The sequence below is a fragment of the Equus caballus genome, chromosome 3 (assembly GCF_041296265.1).
Source record: "Equus caballus isolate H_3958 breed thoroughbred chromosome 3, TB-T2T, whole genome shotgun sequence".
In the NCBI taxonomy this organism is placed as follows: Eukaryota; Metazoa; Chordata; class Mammalia; order Perissodactyla; family Equidae; genus Equus; species Equus caballus.
The window spans coordinates 100,630,606-100,654,352 of record NC_091686.1 but is presented as its reverse complement, the minus strand read 5'-3'; the positions used below and the strand labels follow the sequence as shown (position 1 = coordinate 100,654,352).

Sequence of the window (23,747 nt, the reverse complement as noted above, 5' to 3'; positions counted from 1 at the left end):
AAAAAAGACATTTTTCAGTCAAACTCAATTCAGGTTGAATAAAATGGTCATTTAAGACAAATTTTGAGGAGAGGAGGCAGCATATATGAATTAGCAGGCTATCTATTAATTTGTTTATTTTGAATATAACCGAATAGCACTAGGAAGGTAGGAAGAGAGGGAGGAAAGTATCAGTGCCTATGATTTGCTTCCTTAACTGTAAAGGAACAAAGTAGAAGGGTTATCGTCTGTAAATAATTGCCTATATATTCAAGAATAATTAATTTAAGAATAATTTATTTATTTAATGCTGATATCTCAGATTTGTAGCAAGCAGCAGTATAATATTCTGTGGATGCTTAGCTACTTCAGATATTTTATCTCTGTGGACTTTTCATGTCCCTGTATCTTCTTTTTTTTTAAGATTGGCACCTGAGCTAACATCTGTTGCTAATCTTCTTCTTTTGTTTAATCTTCTTCTCTCCAAAGCTCCCCAGTACACAGTTGTGTATTCTAGTTGTAGGTCCTACTGGTTGCTTTTTTTTTTGAGGAAGATTAGCCCTGAGCTAACATCTGTGGCCATTCCTCCTCTTTTTTGCTCAGGAAGACTGACCCTAAGCTAACATCTGTGCCCATCTTCCTCTATTTTATGTGTGGGACGCCTGCCACAGCATGTCTCACTAAGCGTGTGTGTAGGTCCTCACCCGGGATCAAAACCAGCAAAACTGGGGCCACCAAAGTGGAATTTGCGAACTTAACTGCTGTGCCACCCGGCCAGCCCCTGTCCCTGTATCTTTTTAAACACGGTCAGGAAAATATGATTACTCATTGAGAATTTGTAGCTGTTGTTAGCCTTCCATACATGTATAGAAAAACACTCCCAAACTCTACATAGGAACAACATCAAACATTTTATAACAACTGTCAGGGGAGGGGGAAGACATCTCTCAGAAAAATTCATTTATTTTAAATTACTCCAACTTAATTTAAAGTAATCTAATCGAGCATGATGCCAGTGGCTTGGTGATTGATCTATAAGTGGTTCCATTTTCTAAAAAGAAAAAAAAAATGTGGATCTGTTTAGTTATCACAAGATAACAGATTTAATTCTATCTTTCTCAGCAGGAAAAAGTTCATAGTGCTTCTTCTTGGTTGACAGCCCTGGGGTTAAATATTCAATATGATCATTATTACATCTGAATCAGTATTTATTCAGAAGTTTTTGTTTTTAACTCAAAGAAGCAAAAGCAGGTCTGATGCCGACTGGTTTGGAAGATTTAGCCCTAACTTTGTGGACACACCGTAAGCAGCGTATTTTCTTTGACTGGCTTCCCACATTTATGAATAATGTATAACCTGTCATACTTCTCTGATCACGTTATTCGGAGATGAACCCTCCACCGAGTGCAGTTCTAAATGCATTTAATCGTGCCAAATCCCTGTGTTCTTTGGAAGCCGTATAGGTATATCAGGAGCAGATAATTAGTCCGTATTTTGACTGGACAACATTTTTAATAGTTAAGTAACACTTCATAATACAGCCTAAAGGATAAAGGAATCCCAAAAGTCGTTGCTGGCTTTTCTTCAGAAAAGCAAGTACTCCTTGACAGTTACTTTAAAAGACCAGTCATCTCAAGATATTTGTTTTCCCTTTTAAATTCTCTTGCTTTTGCACTTCAGCCCTGCATTATTTAGGCTCCTTAACATGCAGAGCAGGAAGCTGTTTCTTAACTTTTCCCCCTCTTTTTTTTTTCTTTCTGTTTTATCTCCCCCAACCCCCCCGTACACAGTTGTGTATCTTAGTTGCAGGTCCTTCTAGTTGTGGGATTCCCCCTCTTTTTGAAGATAATTTAACGCACGTTAACTGGGGATCATGCACCTTCTATACTTTCTAATATATTTAAAGATTCTTTAGATTAAATTCTTTGTTTTTAATGCTGATATAATTATAAAGTCCACCCAAGTAACAAGTTAGAGACTATACTGTGTTGAAGGCACATATTGTGTTTAAATTTGGCAATTTTACCATCTTTTCATGTCCTTAAATGAAAAAAAAAAGCAAATTAGGATTCAAGCAGTAAAAAAATGTAATTTTAAAATGTACAAAATAGTAATTATGTAAAAATTATTTCTTTGGGAGAAATGAGAGATTATACCTAGTTACATAGATGACAGAGTGCTAATTATTATTTATAGCCTTTATTATTATATACCAGCAAGTCACAATAGATTAAGTTTCAGTTAACTTTGAACAGCTAGTAATTATAAAGTACAATGCTAACTGCCAGAAAAATCATTAACTTATGTACACCTAATCTTTGAAGTTAAATTGCTTTGCGTTTCTTCTTCTAAGCTTCTTGTCATATGCATTTTTAACATTTATGAATTTAAATAATTTTAAAATAAACTTAAAATTAAAAGATGTCTTTTTTCATTTACTATTCTAGAACTTTATTTAAAAGATAGGTATTTGGCACGATAATTTATAATAGAAAGACATGAATCTATAATCTTTTATTTGTGGAAACTATTGTTTTCCTGTAGTTAATTGGTAAATATTGTAAAAATTTAAGGTTTGACTCCTCTAATTTCTGCCAAGAAAAGAGGACATTGAGTAAAAATAGATAATTTTCAATAATTTAGAATCAACATTCTGTCATTCAAATATATGTGTAGAAAAGATACAGAATAGTTGTTAGAACAATAGTAGTGATAACAGTAGAAAAATGTCTTAAGTGCCTCCATATGTAGATCATTAGACTAAGCACTTAACATGCATTTTCTCATTTAATCCTCAGAACAACCCTATGAGACAGAGTTGAGTAACTTGCTCAAGGTTATCATCGGTAAGTGACAGAATGTGGACTCAAATCACACTTCGTTTACTCAGATGCCAGTGTGTTAATTGCTTGAATTCATTGATTCCCTCCAATGAAGGCAAGTTAAAGTATAGGCTTTCAAAGAGTGCACGTAAAAGTTTACACCGTGCGTAGTTCCTTGGTTTTTGTGATGCAAGACACAATTTTGAACAAGTAGGAAGTATATAAATGTACTTGACAGCACTACTGTTTTTACCTCATTATCTTTTAATACACATAGCTTTTGCCATTCCTATAGATTAAATCTTAGCTTCATGATTGCAACTATATATTCTCAAACTAAAAATTTGGATATTAATCAATTACCTGATAATACAGGAAATCAAGTTGGTAAGCATAGCCCAAATATCACCTGGTGTTGATTTTCTCTTAAGAAATCAGTGTAGTCATCTTTCCCAATTTAAACAACCCAATTGTGATTAATACGTCCTAAGTAATCTCTTGGATGCTTTATTTGCCAGAAATAACTGTCCATACTTCTTTTTGCTCTTCTTAAGGCATTTATTTCCACTTCTCACTTTTAATTCACCAAGGAGTGGTTTGGCATCTCCTGTTCTCAGAAGTTCAGTCCAGCACACTGTGGTTTCCAAACACAGCTTTTCTGTCTCTGGAATAACAATGATCCAAAACTTCATAATTGAGGTGTCTTTCTGCCACATAGAATTAAAAATAGACCTCTATTATGAAGATGAAACTTTTTCTTAGCTAAATATGGCTTTAATAATGGTAGAAGTTTGAGGCTTTTTACCAACACAGTAATTTAGTCCTTTTATTTTGACTTAGATACCAAAATTCTTCATCTCATTCAAAGACCAACTGAGGGACAGCTGTGAGAGAAAACCCCAAGGAAAAATAGTCATATGTCACTATCATTCTGGCCTTAGAACCTCCACACCACTTCTTGAGTTTTCTTTCACCTTTCTGTCTGTCTAAACTAAAAATGTTCCCCTGATTTCAAGCTTAGAGTAGTGAGATTCCTACTATATCTGACATCCAGCGACATTGCTTGTTCCAGCTTTCTTCTTCTATGTATAAGGAAATGCTTTTCTGCTTTAATTCAGCTTAGACAAAGATGATTTTTTTTTTCAAGCTTATGACATGAGTTTGTAGTACACTGATGTGTTATTGAGAGGTAGCATGGTTACTGGTTAACATCACAGCTCTAAAGTGAGACTGCTTGGGTTTGCAACCTTATTCTATCACTCACTAAAGGAAAACTATTGGGTAACTCACTTAACTTCTACGCCTTAGTTTCCACATCTGTACAATGGGGGTAATATACAACCTGTCCTACAGGTTGCTGTGAGAATTTAATGAATTAATATATGTAAAGTTTTAGAATAGTGCCTGATGTATCAGTATTCTTGAGTGAATGAATAAACTTTTACAGATTCTTACCACAGCAGAGGGACCCATCTTCCCTGAACCTGGAGACTTCATGCCAGTTTTGTGCAGTAAAATCCATCTCTTCTTATTTTCTCTCCATAGTAGAATGTCCAGTGTTCCTATGTCCTGCCATAACAAGTCTTAATTCCACTAGTCCTTGGCTGATTTGCAGAACAGAGAAGCCTGACAAATTAGCAAGATTCCCATCAAATGACTCCCTTAACTACTCACTGAGTACAGTCCAGTGGTTAATATAGTACATATAAATTTTGTCATTTAAAGGAAACTCTCAAAGCATATGCTTTAGTGATGATTTCCATTGTTATAACACCTGTAGTTTTATCTTTTTTTGTTTCTTATAGGATTGATGTATTTGAATTGTACGAGACACTGGCCAGTACACAAAAGCTTGCTAAAATTACCTCCCTCCAGCCAGTCTTCTTTGCCTAAGAGCCACAGAATAGCCAGTGAAGCTAATTCCATTGAACACGTGAGAAAATCTGTTTACACCATGAAACCTGTTTTTCTATGTGATGCCCACTGCTGGCAAAGCCAAAACTGAAAATATTGGCAAAAAAACCAAACAACTTAAATAAAGAGTGTGCATGGCAGATGGTGGAGATAAATAGTTGGTCGTCCCTGTCTGTTAATCTCACTGCACTCACTCCCTTTGAGTTGTCGCAGTGCCATAATTTTGCCATGATTATCTATGAAATTATGTTGACTGTTAAGCTCTGATTCATGCTTTACTTAAGTCATCTGCAGAAAAGATGACATTCTAATTGCACTTCTGAATTTTTTACACTATGAGTTTAAGCGCAGACACATTTTACTAAAAAGAAAAAAGGCTAAATGTATGTAATTTGACATTGTGACAGACTAATACTTAGGCATTAGACCAGCAGTACAATTAGACAGCTTAAATGTGTCCTACATCTTAATGTCTATATGACTTTAAGAAGTCACATTAAGTCCTCCTTTTTTAAAGGGTCTGTTGCCATTTTGCTGATTGAAATAAATCGAAGCCTATCAGAGGATTTAAGTGGATTATGAGAAGGCTCATCACAATTACACATAATTCTAGAAAATTGGAATCTAGGGAATTAACTGTAAATTCAGAATGTCTCAAGGTAAGAGCATGTATTTACAGTAGGCATCCTGAAGTGGTTATGGAGGATGTGACTAACTCTTATTCTTTGAATTATCTGAGTTCCTTTTTAATAAGGATAAAACTTTAGTCACTGAAGTATCATTTGAAGTGACAGCTAAAAGTACACTTTAAAATTCACATGACATTGTGTGCATATTAAAATTATATTTTATATTAAATATCATATAGTATATAGCTTACTCAGAAATAACCAAGAATACACAGATTTCCTTGTGATATGATTAAATTTATAGACTTTCCATCTATTTAAGAGTCACCAAGAATAAAAAGTTTATTTTATACAGAGGCCACATACATACATATAAATATATATATATTCACATATAAAAACCGACAGCAAAGTCTTCACAAAATAATGTGAATGTGGTGTAAACTGTTTATGACTCCCTAAATGGGTTCAACCACTGACTAGTGGATCATGACCCTTAATTTGAAAAACATTCATCTGAATTGCCCATGATTATACCCACTTAAAACGTACCCATCAGGTTGTTACCAAAAGGCAACCAAAATTTGTTGAACTGAAATAGGTTGGCACATTGCCTATAATAGTTCCTATTAAAATACACCCATGTTACAAGAATGAGAGAAGAGAGCCTTCTGTTTTTCATCTTTTCTATCACATAGGATACTTTTCCTCCGTGATTCCATGTTTTCTGAGTTTTCGTCTATGATGCAAGTTGTGTATAGCCAAAAATAAATTTTATTTCCCAAGTTTATTATTGCAAGATTTGTAGAACTGCCAAGCAGAGGTCCTGACAACACTAGAATAACTATAAAACAGTTACCATCCATAAGCAAAGAAGCTTAACAAATTAGTTCATGCATGTAGCCTTGTGACTTCTAAGTATAGGATTTGCCCATTAGACTTTTTCTTAGCACCTATCGTGCCTCCACTGACCTCACCTCCCTGCCCCAGGCTTCATCTGTGGACTGCATTTTGTTCTATAAAATAAATCCATGGATTATTTCAATCAACTACATTGTTCTGTTAGAAAAAAAAATCTCAATTAGAGAAATTACAGTATAGGACAGGCTGTGAAAGAGTGTAAGGAGAGTGAATGGTGGAAAAGTTCATTCATATCTGCGCCTACCAAACAAACAAACAAAAACCACCCCACCTTCCCTGCTTGGTCAATCGCATTGCACTTATGAATAACAGATATTATCATCCTTCCTCCTGTGGCCAATGTGAAGTTAGATCATAATCGTCAGGGATGACATGCAATCTGTCTCCCTACCATGTTATTCATTCATCCATTCAAAAGGCAGTTATTGAGTGTGTGACTGGTTTGGTGCTAGGACACAGAGTACACAGTTAGGTAACTTATGAATCCTGCCTGCAGGGAGTTACCCTTTACTGAAAAATTTACGTGACTAGGTAGCAGAATTATATTAAGTTTTATGATAGAGATGGACATAAAATGAAGGCTAGAGAGGCAGAGAGAAATCAGAATTAGACAGACTGGTTAGAAGAAATCTCAAAGAAGACATCCTGGAACTAGATTCTGAAGGACTCGTGGGAGATAGATAGATGACAATGCAAGGAATAGCAGAAGCCGCAACATATTAACATCACGAAGACAGAATAGCAAGAGGCTTTCTGGAAATGACAACTACATTAGGTCCATTGAAGTGGCACATAAGAATAGAAAGAGATAAGGGCTAAGAGGAAGGCAGGATCCAGATCCTTTAGGGCCTTCTGTGCAAAAAGTATGGAGTTTGAAATTTATACTGAAATTTATAGAAGAAAGCTTTAAATTAGGGAGAGACTTGTTACTCTCTTTCCTGTTCTTAAAATAATCATAAAGGTGCTTTTTTATTAGATACTTACTGCTAATCGCTAGGAGAGAAATAGACTAAACAAACCAAAAAGAAAGCAACACTCAAGTAATAAATATTAGGAAGTCACAAAAGCGCCATAAATCTGGCAAAAACCTCATTAAGGTTGTGCCTTGATATGTGGCTCTGCTTCTTAGATGTTATACCAAATTCTCTTTCTTTCCTCTCTTTGGAAATCGCACTACTCACATTTAGAATGGCTTGCAGTGGTTTTTCTGGGAATAACCCCAGAGACAGCTATCACTCACGGACCGACGAGGAAGATGTTATCACCCAGAAAACTGAATGTTAGTATTTTCCTAGACAAAAATTTAACTTTGTTGATTGGTGATATACAAATAAGTTAGACAATTAGATACTCGGGTGGAGGGAAATTTTCAAAAGTGCAAAATGAAAATTCTTCAGCAGGTGCTCGAAAATTAGGTAACCATAACTCAATGAAAACTTTGAAAATCAAAGTTTTTCCACTCCATTTCCTTTAATGGAGGAAATATGGGTAGAAAGGATCAAATGTGTCAAGTCTGCTGTCCCTGCTCTGACCAGAGATTGGTCCGAGAGTGTATTAGGTTCGCAGCAGGGCAGCGTTCCTTTTTAGAGGCTGGAGGAGAGAATCTGTTTCCTTGCCTTTCCCAGTTTCTAGAGCCTGCCCGTGTTCCTTGGTTTGGAGCCTAGCGCCCTGTAATCTCCTTGTTTTAAGGTCTATTGATAGCGTCTGAAATGTTAATTCCCGTGTGCCATATGTAACCTAATAGGTTCCCAGGTTCCAGGGATTAGGCTGTAGACATCTTTGGATGGGACCGTTGTTCTGCCTACCACAGAAAGGTTGTAGGACCAAACATGCAGCACCAGCAGCGTCACGGGGGCATTCAAAGTGCCTCTTAATCCACAAAGCAGAAGGTGTAACACAGGCATGAGGGGATCTGCAGAGCTTGCTTCTCTGCTCATCACAGGCTCCAAGGGAGGTTCAACGGTGAGACTTTGACACACTCTGAAGAAATGGGAAACAAATAAAGGAAAACATTTCAATGAGAAGCAAAAATCAATGACGCAAACTGATCTAGTGCTGCTTCATTGATTTGCCCCACTTTCGCTGCTCATTGAGTCCTGTTTGCTAGTCATCAGAGATCATTTCCTTCCTTTTCTTTTTATTTACCTGCTCCGCACTCCCAAGTTCTTCAACACTCTCTTGGTCCTAATTGTGATTGCCAATTTTCTTTTCAACTGATCAACTTATTGACCAGAGTAAGGAGCCAGCATTTCAACTGTTTTAAAATTCTCCCCATAAATGGTTTTTCAGCAACTAGCAAAAGCTTTCAGAGCCCCATCTCTCAATAGTACTTCAAAACTCAATGTTTTCGTGAAGTCTTCCTCAGTAAGGAACACAAAAGTAGAGCTCTTTGTCTTTCTCTCAAATCACAATAACTAATGAAATTTTATTACAACACGGCTTGTTATGACAGGACTATTTCCAACTAGATAAGCTTTTCAGTCTGACAGTCATAAAGTATTTCAATAGGTAATCCCAATCAAATAGTTCGAGAATGTGTTTTGAAAATGGCCATATCATTATAATAATTGTATAGTTTCTCAGGATCGCTACATTGAAGGAGAAAATGAATGAGTAGGGTGATTTTTGCCAGATTTAAAAAAATATTAATTATATTACTTCAGTAAATCTAAATTGCTTAAGACATTCCCTAATACCATCTTAATTTGCTTCAATATTGAACAGATTTGAATTAAGTATTTAGATATTTAATACCAGTTACTTATTACAGGAGCTTTTTTTTTTTTTTGAGGAAGATTAGCCCTGAGCTAACATCCACCACCAATCTTCCTCTTTTTGCTGAGGAAGACTGGCCCTGAGCTCACATCCGTGCCCATCTTCCTCTATATGTGGGATGCAGACTACAGCATGGCTTGCCAAGCGGTGCCATGTCCGCACCCGGGATCTGAACCAGCGAACCCTGCGCCACTGAAGCGGAACGTGCGCACTTAACCGCTGCGCCACCAGGCCCCGCTTACAGGAGCTATTTTTTAACTTCTCACTTCTGTTTAAAAAATTGCTTTATCATGGTTTATGTGGAAGAAAAGAAGGTTTGAGAAAATATCTTTTAATTGATTTTTTCAGTTTCCTTTTTTGCAACCTTTTTATTTTTACAGAATTATGTGTTACGTAGGGAAACAAAGATACAGTGAGGACTCCCTTTGAGACCACAATCCAAAGATAATGTTCCTACAGTTAACAGAGCCTTTATGTACTGTTTTTAGAATAAATATTTCCTCCTAAAGACAATATTAATATTTATTGTAGGTTATAAATTCTGCAACTTTGTGGACAATAATGAAAACTTTGAAGACTTGAGACTATTACCAGAAAGTGACTCTAAATTGATACTTGCAACTCTTAGTAGTATCCACATCACACTTCACAGTAAAACCAATATACAGTGGATAACACATTTTCTTAACTTAAAAACAAATCTGGATCATTATTATTTTGTATAAACTTTCTTAATGACAAGAATTCATCAATTCATCTGCTTTCTCACGCTAAGTGACTAAAGATGCAGTTGCTGGCAATTCAAGACACTGGTGCGAATATTGGATGTAGATTTTTAGGAAAGAAAACACGTTTTCAAAGTGATCAGCAATCAGTTAAATTTGCTACTTATATAAAACCTTATAAATTATTGGAGGTTTTTAGATTTGGACATTTAAAGGACCAACTAAAATGTTAACATAATCAAACCTCAATTATTTTCCTTACTTATAATTGTGTCTCATAATTTGTCTTTTTGTTTGTTTGTTTTAAATCTTTCTGTCACTGTTTGAATAGCAATTTACTTATCACATGTAATTTCTATTTTTCAGGGATGGAAGCTGAATTGTTAAATATTTCTTAATCTTTGATTCTAACTCAAAGGGGAAAAAAGTCTAAGTATAAAAATACACCCTTCTTTCTCCTGTCTATCAGAAAGTTGGAAGGATACTGCAACCCTGACTCTGGTATCTTGAACCCTACTGAAATTTTATGCAAATTTTGTGGGCACATATCTGCATTTATGAAGGGAGGCAATACTTCTGGTTTTCATCAGATTATTAAAGTCTATGACACCCAAAGCAAATAAATTCTAATACAAGAAAACCCAAGAGACTAGAAGGAAAATCGTCAAAGCTATGATTATTGCAGTGGAAAAATAAACATGACTGCCTCCCAAAAATAGGATTGGGTTTATTTTCAGTGGAATAATCAATTGCTAACTTGTGAAATGACTGTCACCAGTCCCTTTCCGGGTTTGATAGACTCTTTTGATCAATATGGAAGCAGCTCCGCATTGCCAGCCCTTCGAATCCTTCCACTCTACTCCCTAAACACTCCCCTAACCTCCAGTGCCTCTAATTTTGCATGTGTGCAGCGAGAAATCAAAGCTCAGCCACATCTCCGATGTGCATGAATTGATCACTCCCAAGCAGTCACCATACATTTTTCTGCTGCAGTGCAGTTTTCATGTGCCAACCAGCAGATTCATGTTTGAGTTGATTCAGCAAGACTGCTTGAGACATGGCGTGCACAGTCTCCACTGTATATGATAATGCCACATTCAGAATGACAGTGGTCTAAGCCGCAGGGCAGTAAATGCTTCTTGAGATACATTCAATTGCTGTTTAACTGAGTTTCGCCTAAGGTATGGAGAAAAGTTGCTGATGCTTTCAAACATGTTTAAACATTTTAATATTGTCTTGGCATGTCAGCCTGAACGAGAGCACTCCTAGGTATAACACAGTGAAATTCTGTAATTACAGGGCCAGAATTTCCAGAGTTTTCTATCATGGCCCTCTGTTTGAACTTCTTAGTTAAATGCGCTTACATCTCTGAAAATGTTCTTTTGAAGAGCTGTACTTTCACTAATATTGGTCGGTTTGTTACCCATGATAAGGAGACATAAAAGAAGTAGAACATATAGTTTCTAGATCTCAGGCTGTTGTTTGGAGCAGTGTATTTATTGCAGATAATATCGTATGTCCATGATCATTATCTCAGTGACCTACTGCTACATCAATGAACCCTCCCCACCCCTCAAACAAAACAAAAACAAACAAACAAACATAATTCAAAGGCTTCAGACAATCAAGATACATTGCTTCTGACATTTCTGTGGGCTGGCTGTGTGGTTCTTCTGCGAGTTTTGCCTGGCTCGCTCATGGGGCTGCGTTCCCGTAGAGAGTTGGCTGGGAGTAGCTCTGCTGGGACAGCTGAGACAGCTGAGTCTCTCTCACAAACAGTGTTTCATCTTCAAAGAGGCTACATCGTGCTTTCTCTCAGGATGGAGACCGCAGGGTTCCAAGGGCAGAAGCAGAACCTGATAGGCCTCTTGAGACCTAGTCTGGAAATAGCACAGTACCGTCCCTGCCACATTCTAGTCGTCAAAGCTAGTCCAGCTTCAAGGGGAGCAGAAATAGAATCTGCATCTTGACAGAAAGAGCAGTGATGTCACATTCCAAAAGGGTGTCCATAAGGAGATTAGAGGAATTTCTGGCCTTATTTTGCAACTTAAAACAAGCATGTCCCTACATCATGAACTCTGTATATAACTTGTATGCTGAATGGCTTCTTTGTTTCATTATTTCTGATGCATGAAGGGTGCACTGCATTTTAAGTATTAGCCCTGCTTTTTGTTCTTTCCTTGGTTTTCGACCTCTTAATCTTAGATTAGTTCATTGCTAATTTTTGACATATCCTTAAAATGGAGCTGCTTCTTATGTTGTGGTCCATACCGGCAAAGCAAAATAGCAAGCTGGCAAACCAACATCTTAGGGGCAAGTCTCTTTCAAGTGAAAATTATTCATCATGAGGTTGATCAGTTTGGGTTATAAAGATAACTGCAAATAATAGAGCATTTCTCCTTTAGTTTTGAGCAACCATAATGACACATACTGAATAAATCTACTCTAGAAAAGTCTTAATAAATAACTATTAGGGGATACTTGATATAGAGTAACCAGGATATGGTGACCTTTGTATTTTCCTAAATAGATGGTAACTCTGGTATATTGCAGACTCTATCAGCATAAATCCATCAGTATTACTGGAAAAGTAACTTAAAATACATGGTCTTTTGATTAATGATTTGTATTAATTCCGCAATAAGTTATCAGAAACCCTTAGGACCAAATACGTCTCAAAATTCAGAATCCTTTACATGTTAGGAAAGGTAATATCGTGCATGTATCATATATTATTTTAAAAATCTAAGAGTCTGAGACCGTGCCCTTAAACACACTATTTCTATACTAAAATATATAAATATTAACACTATGTTAGATAAATAAAGAATGAAAAATAACGTTGGCTTGAAGGTCAGATTTGTTGTAAATTTATTAGAAAAAAAAGAACTTTTGGTTTTCAAAACTTTTTTGAGGACTGAATTGTGGATAAGGGATTGTACACCTGAAGTAGCTGATATTTATTGAGGGCTTGTGTGTCAAGAATTATTACAAATCCTTTACCTATATAAACACATTTAATTCTTGCAATAATCCTAAGAAGTTAATTCATTCTTTTCCCTGTTGCACACATGAAGGAATTTAAGTAAATCAAGTAACTTTTTCACAGTCGTACGCTAAATGACAAAGTTAGGATTTGAATCCGGGGCGCCTGGCTCCTGAGCCTATTCCTTTAAACAATACTCATCTCTCTCAGGGAAAGACTTCAGAGAGAAAAAAGTATCTCTACCTCCTTAAATCTCTCCAGGGGCCATGACCTACCATCTACTGAACATCTGCGCTGAACCAGAGACCATTCTCTGGGTTTTATGTGCTCTTTTATTCCTACAATATATGAGGGAGTAGGTCTTATTTCACATCTGAGGATCTTGAGGCTCAGAGAAGTTATATCCAAAGTTATACAGCTTATACATGAACCATACTCAGCAATATTGGGGTTCCACATTTATGCTATTTCCCCAAGTTCACTGTCCCTTGAGGGCAGTGCTCCGAGTGGTATATTTAAGACTGAAGTAAACGTTGAGTGGATAGGTGATTCTTTATATTCTCCTCTAATTCGGTTGGATCAAGTGATTTTATGATAAATTAGAGCCCTATTTAGGAATCTTAACCCACTTGCTGTACCCCTAAGCAACACTTATGTAGCTATACATTTCCCCTTCTTCCAGAAAGTGTTCGCATGTTTAGAGGCTCACAAATTGCTTGTGTGAGTAGGTGATTCCCAACCCCTCCATGATCTGTTATGTGCTTACCTTTCTAGTCTTCCCAAATCCCCGAACACACAAAAGGCAGGCATCTTTAGGTTATTGATATAAAAAAAGCCAAGTCCAACTTGTTATGCACCTTTTGTATCTGATCTCCTCACACCTAATCTTTGTTGACTACAATAATAATTTTCCAACAAAAGGTTTATTTAATTATTTGTTCTCAGTTCTATTACATAAGGCAAAAATAAATCATTTGCTAACAGCTATTTTAAAATAAAGCACTTGATATAATTACATGAGTAAAAGAGAGATTTTCATTTGGATTAAGAAAGTAAAGGTAATGTGAAAATATTTGTTGGAAAACCATTGCCAATCGTCTTTCATTTTACTTGTTAATCCATTTGTAAAACTCTCTCATAGTTCACTAGATTCCACCAGGATTTAGGTGTGCTTCTAGAAAAAGAAGTTTTGGTATAACAGGAAGTCAAGAAGTATAAAAAGAAAACTAAATACTTTAAAAAGGAAAAGGTGCCTATATGTCCCCAAAAGGAGAGATGACCACAATTTTTGTTGTGCAGAATTTTGACAAGTAGTGTTAAGAATGTGCTAGTGCTTGATTTTAAAGAACAAATTGTAAGAAAGATGTGAACATCTGGGACGCCTACACATTGACTAACAACTCATTTATCTCATGTGGTCAGGGAGTCAAGTAATTTGTATATTAAATAAGTATGCAAATGATGCATATAGTTTTAAGTGTCGAGCTTAAAAAAAACTCATCGGAAATATCTTAAACTAAATGCAGCATTGTCATGCCTGCTCATAGGAAATGGAAATATCCTTGTATCTTTAGCCCCAAGCCAAGGACCTGGAGTAGAGTGAGTGTCCAGGGTTCTGGCAGAATGCACAGCTCAGCACATGAAAATCCATTCCGGTGCAGAGCTGTTTTTAAGAGTCTTAATGATTCCAATGGTCTCCTATAATAAAGATGCCTCTAATGATTTCTGAATTGTGTAGGACAGCTTCTGGGAACATTAAATGCCTCTGTAAATCTGGGCTTTCCTTGTTATTTCTAATGATTCTACATATTGTCTGTCTGTCATTTCTTGTTGAGGTCATTGTAGCAGCGTCTTCCCACTATCCACTCATCTTCCCTGCCTAGTAAGAACAAATATACTTCTTTTTAGAGAAAGAACTTGACTTTTTACGTTAGTTATAATTTCCTCTACTTTAGGAAATGTATAGGTTTAAGGAGGGTACATCACTTTTTTCATTAAGTAGTAAAATTTATCACTTTATGGCATCTATTTCCTATGCTGCTCAGATGTTCTTCTCTTTCTTTGGAGACTATGGCTTTTTCTTATGGCTATGAGTAGTAGTAATTGACCTCTAAATAACTCGGCTGTTACATTTTAAGAAGGAGGAATATGGTGTTATGGGAAACACTAAAGTAAAAGTCAAAACGCTTCTTCTTAGGCCTCAGCTCTCCCATAGGCTGGACTGCTCACTCCTTCGATCCTCCTGGCTATTCTGTTGCAGTGATAAGTGAAAGGGATGAAGTATGGGAAATTACTTCATATGTTATGAATTGTTCTAAAATTGTTTGCTGTAATGACAGCTTAAAACTGTGTACTTTTGAGAGGGAAATTATCTTTATGTCTAAGAAAGGACTTTAACTCTCCAAAATGATGTAGTGATTCTAGTAAATAGCATAACTAGGTAAAAATGGAGAAGACTGCAACTATAATACTCAAGCAACAACAAGATCTGATGAATGCCATTTCTATTTCTAGTCCTTTCAAGGTTTGATATGAGTGAGTGTTGTGGGGCAGACCTCTAAGGAACTGACTTTATCGTGGAAAATGATGATAGAGAATATCATTACATTTTCTTGTAGAACAGCTTACGTTTTTTATTCATTTACTCTATACCAACTAACAAGAGTTGTGATTAACTGTTTTCTATCTTCACTCAGGTCAAAATTAAAGGGAATAGTGCTAAACTGAAGAACGAAATAATTTTCTTAGATATTAAAAACACATCCTTCAGTGAAAGACTGAAAGACTAAGAGGGGTTACTATTTGTGGAAGGTGTGCCTCTATCAGCCCACATTTTAAGAGTATATCTTTTATGAAAGGGAAAAATGAGTGTATCTGATAATTCTTTAATGCCGTGTATAACTTTTGTGTTTAAATAATTTATAATATTTACTTGTATAATTAAAATAAGAAAATATAGAAACAAAAAAAATACTATTCCACTCATGCTTTCCCTCAATAAATCACATCATAATACAAATTGCATTTGTTAATCATTGGCGTTTCTTTTGAGGATTCATTTGAGTCATCAAGATTGGAAGTTTTGATTGCTCATGATGAATCTCTTATAGCCTTTCTTGATTATTTTCTAAATTTGATGACAAACACTGCAACATGTCTCAGCCAATTAGGCTTGTCAACTTCCACTGTGGTCCCCAATCAAGTGTTTGACTTTGGAAATGACAGGAGATCCTTATTAAAAGTCATGCTTCTTGGATAGAGATGTGGCAGCCCACATGTGGCTGATGGTGGAGAAGACAAACTGCCTTTCATTAAAAGCAATAAGAGGAAATCAATTTTAGCAGGAAATAACCCAGACTGTGAAGTAAAGGCTGAGCGAAGGAATTAAAGTGCATCTCACTTCTAGTTGATTGGAAATGGAGTTAATCTAAAAGAATATAATTTCTTATGAGCTACAGGGAGTTCAGGTATGCAAGTTAAATAACAGGTAAGACGAGTTGTTAGAGTATTGATATAGCTCCATGAGCTGTCTCTAAATGCATCTCGAACAAAGGAAAGACGGTGCTATAAATTTCAAACTAGAAACACATATTAATCCCTGAAATGCAGTCATGTGTGTAAGTAAAGCAACACATTGCATGAGACATAAGTCAACTTAGAGAGATGATTGGAGACCAGTCTGGGTCATTTCTGCAGGAAATGACACCCACATTCATAGAGATTTTTCCATTTCAGTAGCTGAATTTCTGATTATTGTCTTGTGTCCTTGATAGGCACTATCATGAGAGAAAAAGAAAAATTTGAACTTGTTAAAGCAGTGAAGAGCAAAAGGAATGTGTAGAGGAAAAAGTAGATCTGATCTTACACTTTGCATATTTATGAGGTTTTTTTGCTGTTCAAAGCATTTAGGTCAGCTTCAAATAAACAATGTATCCGAAGATAGGGAATATTCCCAAAGAACTCACAGTTTGCTCATTTCAACTAACTAGATTACCAAAAGCATTCATAGAATTTGTCAATAGTTTGATTTTTTTAAATGCATCTAAAATGTGTGTTTGAGCAACACAGAGGGAATTTAGCATGAAAATATGAATAAGAAAATGCTTTTTCTTTTGATGAAAATTAATAGGATCTACCCACTTAGAAGTCAAATAGCAGCATGTGCAACTACAACAAATAATTATTTTTGCATTTTACCTTTGGAAAAGAGAAGAGTGATTCTAGATTTCCTGTGAAGAACACTGGTGGTTCCTCGCTGAAATCTTAGCACACAGCATAAAAATCTCAGGCCACAGTGGTTCAAAATCACCGGGCTGACAAATGTCAATATTTCAGTTACCAATCACTGAAGGAAAAACATGACATGCCCTATTGGTCTACCTTGATTTAGGAGATTTGGCAGAGGAAAACTTGTAAAATATCCAGTAAAAACAATAGCTAAAATAGGATTATAATGTTAAACTACAGAGGATGGTGTGTAGAGACAAAAGCAGAGGGTATAAATATATTGGGAATCATTTAAATAACCCCCTCTTCTGTTTTAAGCTAGATCTACCCAGGACTGTGTATATGCAAATCTCAGTGATTCCATTTGTTGGGAATATATTTGCAGAGGTCAAAATTCGTCAGTCTTTTAAGTCCCAAGGCTTGTAATAAAAGGATACCATTTGATATAAGTTGGAGTGCAGTCCTATTTTGTTCTTTTGTTTGGCAATAAAACAAACTCTAAAATATATTAAATAAAACCCTAGAGTTATTCTCTTAGAATCTATTGAGATAGAACAGGTTTCTCTCTCTCTCACTCTCTCTTTCTCAAACAAAAACAAAGTCCGTTAAAAAAATATTTGTAATAGTAAGAAAATACTTAACTATTCTCCAAAGACAGACACATGTACTGATTTTAATTACACATACAGGTAATTTGTAACTGCCATCTTTAATTTTGATCCCTAAGAACTCTCTAGATATAACTTAGCTTTATAGAAATAGATGGCATTTCCCATTCCACTAGGCAGCACCATTAATTAGGAGTACACACTATTGCATCAAAACTTTAAGAGCTTGACTATATTTACCCAATACATTGCATTTCACAGAATATTCCATTCAGCAAACACATTGGCAAATGCACTTCTAGGTGAACACTGAGGGGATTATCCTACAGCACATATTAGGTCATTTGACATGGTTGGGGGAGGGAGATGCGGGCTGGGGTGGGGTAGGTGGTGATATTGCTAGTGTGCTCACACCCATAACTTACTTGTACTTTGTTTTTTAACTTTTTACCACATAATGTACTGTCAATTTAGGTTCTGCTTTTGAGTCACCCTGATGTTTTTAGAATGTATTTTAAATATAAGGTTTTGCATATTTGCATTCTATGAATAATGTATAAGCAGGAAAAAATCCAATTGGCAAAAGTACACTCTTTCTGGGATAATTTATAAATACAGAAAATTATCTATTTGGATTTAATGACTTTTCTTATACATGTGGAAAAATTTATACCCATACAAATATACATATGTACTTTATTTCTTCTTGAGAATGTACACACATCCCTGTCCTGTAACAAATGCATATATACCTGTCTGTTCTATACATTTAAATTGATCAGTTTGTCCATTCCTCTTTTTCTATACTATTTGGTGTTTTTGCAAAACCTTATCTTTACTGGATATGAGATAGCTGTTCTACGGGATGAAGAACTGCAGGGTGTTGAAAAAAGGGAAGTAATATGGAAAGCTTACATACATATTTCCCCTCCAATTTCATACAGAGCAGGAAAATCAGTTGAGGAATGTCCAACTTTGATGGCTCCTTCTCTTTGAATTTCAGATTCAAGACCTCTTCCAGATGTAGCTCTGACTGGGAAGTGTACCCGTGAGTGTGACGAATATGGCCACTCAGACTCCTGCTGGATGCCAGTCCGCACTTCTCCAGAAAGGAAGAAGAGCCAGCCCAAACTCTCCACTTTCATGCCTGTTGATGAACGAGGAAGCCAGGAAAAGCTGGCCAATGGCGAGGCCGCCATCATGGGTGACCGCAACAGAAACCTCCTGAACAAAAAGTTGACCTCATCCTATGAGACCTTCAGTGCAGCTAGTTTCAGCAAAAATGAGGAAGCCAACCCTGAGGATATTCCCCTGACAAAAACAGGGGAATACAAGCCATCTCCTGTCAATACTCTCACTAGAAGAGAAGTTTACCTGTAGGCTATAAAGGAGCAACAGCAAAGTTCTTTTCATGTATGAGAAGGAGAATAAGGGGCAAAAAACCTTACAAAACAAAACCATTTAATCAAAAGAGGGGGCTACCAAAGAGACAAAGCCTTGCCTGCCACTTCTGCCTCCAGATCAGGCCTTTAGTAATACTGTTAGCCTGATTGCAATGTACAATGTAGAAACCATCCTTGTTACTTGCATGTCGAACCCCCTCACTGATCCCAACACTCGCTCTCCCTCTTCCCCACCTCTCCAAAAAAAAAAAAAAACAGATGGTTGCAAGTTTCTTTCATGGTAACAAGCCTGATGAGCAGAACACAACACACTTTCATTATCCCCAAGCTGAAGCATGATTTTAGTCACGGATTTAGTTCGAAAGTCATCTGGCTGGTCAAAAAAAAGCAGATCAGGTAAAATATATTTCAGACATAAGAATATGATTAATCACCATGAAAAGCAATCCCTCAAAAATGATAGAGTCACTCTAAAGGTAGAGTCCGCATAAAGGGGGACTGTATGAGAAGCATTTTGGGAAGATCACAGCTTTAATACTCTCACAAAGACAGAGCTAAACAATGCCCAGTTGGAGATTGCATTCCCAAATTGGCTTGTTGTTGTTTTCAAGTCAGGAGCATCCACTTCAATTCTATATGTTCGTTGAATATCCTTAGTATACACCCAATATTGACCACATGTATCAATTACACTGATTATAACTTGTAAAAATTATACATATTTTTCAGAACAGCATCACTATTGTGCTGGAACAATTGTGTCATTAAAAGGCCAAAGATCCTCCGGCAGATCAGGGAAATTAAGAAGTATATTTGGTCTTGATGTGGAAACCCATTAAGCAACAAAAACAACTGAACCCATGCACGCACAGAAACACTCAGATGCTAGTTTATTTTACATTGTCTCTATACTCAGAAAATATACATTTTCTTTTAAAATGGATTTTCTTTGAAAGCTCAGAAAATGAAGAACTAATGAGATGTATTTTTGGTATTATAATAGGCAATTAGTTAAGGTTCAAGTTTAGTTTCAAAAAATATTATCAGGGAAGATTCCACTTTTTAAATCATATTTGTGGGTAGGTAGGGAAAGAAAAATACATTGGCACACAATCTTATAAGTTAAGTCCACTATTGTCATTTTAGAATTCCAGGTTATGCTTCGTGGTCTTATTATCTACATTCCAAATTACCAATTGCATTTTTACATGTTCAATGCACACTTTCCCATAACACAAGTGCATTAGTTTTGAATCCTGTGCAATAGAGCACTATTTCGAGACTCACAACATTGAAACAAGGTGACACCTTAATTGACTTTGTCACTAATATGATTCAAACCTTATTTATTATATGTCTTAAAACAAATCCAGACTGAACATGAAAGAAATGAGATCGGGGCAGTGACGTGTCTCATAATGTACATCTCAAAGTTTGAAAATATGCCGTTTTTTTAGTGTAATAAAAGTAAACAGAATAGGCAGATTTTGAGTCACTTGCTCTGTAGAGGATGATTTAATACAGTTGGAACTTGAGCTGGGACATTCAGACAAAAGTGACAATCCAGGGACAGAATAGGGGATAACAGGTGAAGAGAGCAAGTGTTCCAATCACTGAATGTTTGTAACCTGGTCATAGCCTTGATGGCTCTCTAGCAAACTGTAGAAACAATGTAGCTTTGGGTAGTTTCATGCTTCGCAGAATTTCTTAGACTTTAAGGTGAAGCAGCCTGGGATATAGGTTGTTAATTCACTATAGGTTGTCAAAATGCTTATCTTTGAAAACCACTTCTCTGTTTGGTGGGGTACTCTTTTGGGGTCATTTCCTTAGGCTCTTCCTTAAATGGAGTTTTCATTTTGATGTTAGTTTATGTATAATAGTTAGGCTGAAAGACGATATGTAATTGAAACAAAAACATTGGACTAAAATGTCAATAATTGAACATGTTTATGTTTGATTATTATTTACATTATGGAAAGATGCAATTCTAGTACTTTGTTAGGAAACTGCATTAAAGCAGTTCTGCCTTGTATAATCTGTAAGTACCTATTAAGACAAAATACTTCTAAAGATACTTATGAAATGTATACATATTTTTTCTTGCACGTTACAAAGGAAATACTCAATTGCATAACACAGGTGTTCAACAAACTTTTTTAAATTCATTTTTTTCTTTATTTTCATGAGACACTTGAAACCATTAGATAGCTCCTTTCACTCTATCTTAAAATCCTTCTGTTGTCTATAAAGCTAATACGGGTCATACCGGACCTTTGTATTAATTGGACCTACATTCCCCAAGGATGTTTGCAACACATTCAAGATAGCCATGTCATTGTCATTTAACTTGTGAGCCTCTCTTTAGAACTAAAATGGGTGTGAAAGAATAAAATTCAGTGTACTGTAAGTATTCACAGTAATTCTAGTAGAATTAGCTATCATAACATGTTTATTATATAATGAGCTGGCATGACACAGAAATATATTTTGTGTTTGTATGACTTTTATTTTGAATAGGTTAAATCTGGTGCCACTCCATATATAGAGTGCTTTTGAAAAAAATCAATAAAAAGAAACAAAAAAAATAAATAAATGAGTGAATGCAAAATAAGCAACTGTGCCTTTTATACCTGTTGTTATGGTAAAAAAACGGTTGTTGGGTTTGGACAATGAGGGGAAATGGGCTATTCCCAACTTTTTTGATCCTGTATATTTATCCATGTTTATTTTCTGAAAATAATAAATAATATATTAAAAATTTGCCTTCTGACAAACTCAGATAATGGACCAGTCTTAAATATCATTCATTCATGAAACAAAATTAAGGCATTAATATGGGCTGCTTAATTCTGACTAGAAGGCTAAAGCATTTATTATAACAGTAACACAGAGAGATATTATCAGGGGTGAAATCTGTCCATTTTGCAAGGTAAAATATTGATTTAGACTTTCTATTCTTTCTTTTTTTGTTATTTTTCTTTTCACTGCGGTTTCATTTTGGTTGTACAGTATATAAACCATACTTGTTTTCTGTACGCAGAATCTCAAGTGAACTTTGCATGCATTATACATTAGGACACATTTATAAATTAATGAGTAACTATATAAATTTATGTGTATCACAATGTCTGTAGCTTCAGTCTAAAATCTAATGCTCATTCTGAACCTTCAGATATCATTTTTGTATGGTTTCTGACTGGCCTGCTGCCTGAGTTTCAGAAAACAAGGGAGGCATTATTTTTATGGAAAGAGAAACTAAGATGGTACTGAAGATGTCTGGCTGAAAGGCTACCCTAGGAAGCTGTATTATTGGAAAATAAAATAAAACACACAGATCAGAAGAAACTGCCAAGAATCAAACAGCCATCCTAAAACAGGCATGAGAAATATGAAGACCTAAGTAGTTTTCGATAAATTTTAATCAGTGATAAATATACAATGTGTCCTTAAGGAAAAAAAAAAAAGAGTGAAGATGATCAAGAGTATTGTAAAGCTTGTTAGTTGTGACCCAGGCAGAGGTATATATAACATCTGGAGAAAGGCATCATTTTTTCAGCTACCTAGGGTTTACTTTCAGATAACTTTTCCTACATTTTAAAGCACTTGCATACAGTGTGGTACGATCTGTTTGTAATGTTAATCATTGACTATTGTTCTGCTACTTGGATGTTGATAGTGAAGCAGAGAACAATTTATCATCATTTATTATGAGTCACTATGCACGCAACTATGCTAAACATGGCGAAATGTATTAAACACTCGTCCAACTATTTATGAAATACTTTACATAATTTAATTTGCTTTTGTACAGTTTTATGTAAATAAATTGCTTGTCATTTTTGTCTCTGCAAATTAAAATATAACATGGTCAAATGGTTTCACACTTGTAAGTGTACTTCTCTGTTGACAGGTAATTCAGTTTTGATTGCACGAGAAGTGAATGGATGCATGTACCAGTTTGATTTTAAAAGGTTTGATTTCTGCTAAATTAAGATGGAGTAAGGAAGATAATGCTGCAGTAATTGCTGATTTAGAGGGCACTGTGCAGAATTGTCATATTGCTTTGCCTTGTAATGGGATAGAAATTGGAATCTCCCTTTTCATCAAAATAATTCCTGAGACACTTACCTAGCTGCTTTTAAATCTTAAGTGTATAGTAGAAGAAGTTATCCTTAGTGTAAAGATTGATATTTTTCGTGTTATTTAGAGAAATTTCACATTTGAGATAAAATTATTTCTAAGTCAGAATGTATCTCTGAAGGGAAATATTTGTTTTTAATCTAAATTAATGATGAATACAAAATAGTTAGAGGCTAAAAATAACTTTATTTCATGTGAGATACTGAGAAAAAATTTGAAGCAAAAAATAGAGTTTTTACCTTACTCATTTTTTCTTTAGTTGAGCTTCCACTACTTTTTATATTTTTCAATCATTTACTATCTTTTTTAAACTATTCCATTTACTCTTTGTTATCAGATTATAGTCAGTGGTATAATATATAGACCCCTATATAATATATAATATATATATAATGTAATATATTTAGGGGTTTTCTTCTATGTTTATTAAATTGGTATCCATTCAAACAAGCAACTTCTCTTCGCTAATCCAACTCAGAGACTTAAGAGAGAAGGAAATACTTTCTATATATATACTAGTAGATTGCATGGAATTTTTGGCCCATCTCACATTGGTATTGCGAAAACCTACATATATGGAAAAATAGACATTCTGAAGATCTTTGCCTTGAACTTTAC

At 35.5% G+C, this 23,747-nt stretch overlaps 1 protein-coding gene across 15 annotated transcripts in view; it reads left to right on the top strand.

The window, feature by feature from the left end:
* PCDH7 (protocadherin 7) overlaps positions 1-22,867 on the top strand; it is a 397,198-nt gene extending 374,331 nt beyond the window's left edge. For 11 of the 15 annotated variants that reach the window (XM_023638262.2, XM_070262514.1, XM_070262513.1 and 8 more), the window contains one exon: positions 18,590-22,867. In XM_023638262.2, coding sequence (XP_023494030.2) covers positions 18,590-18,613 — 24 coding nt within the window. In that variant the 3' untranslated portion in view covers positions 18,614-22,867. Of the gene's footprint in view, positions 1-2,777; positions 2,826-18,589 lie in introns of all 15 variants that reach the window. The other 4 variants (XM_070262509.1, XM_070262506.1, XM_023638259.2 and 1 more) reach the window with 2 other exon arrangements.
* The last annotated feature ends 880 nt before the right edge of the window (positions 22,868-23,747 follow it).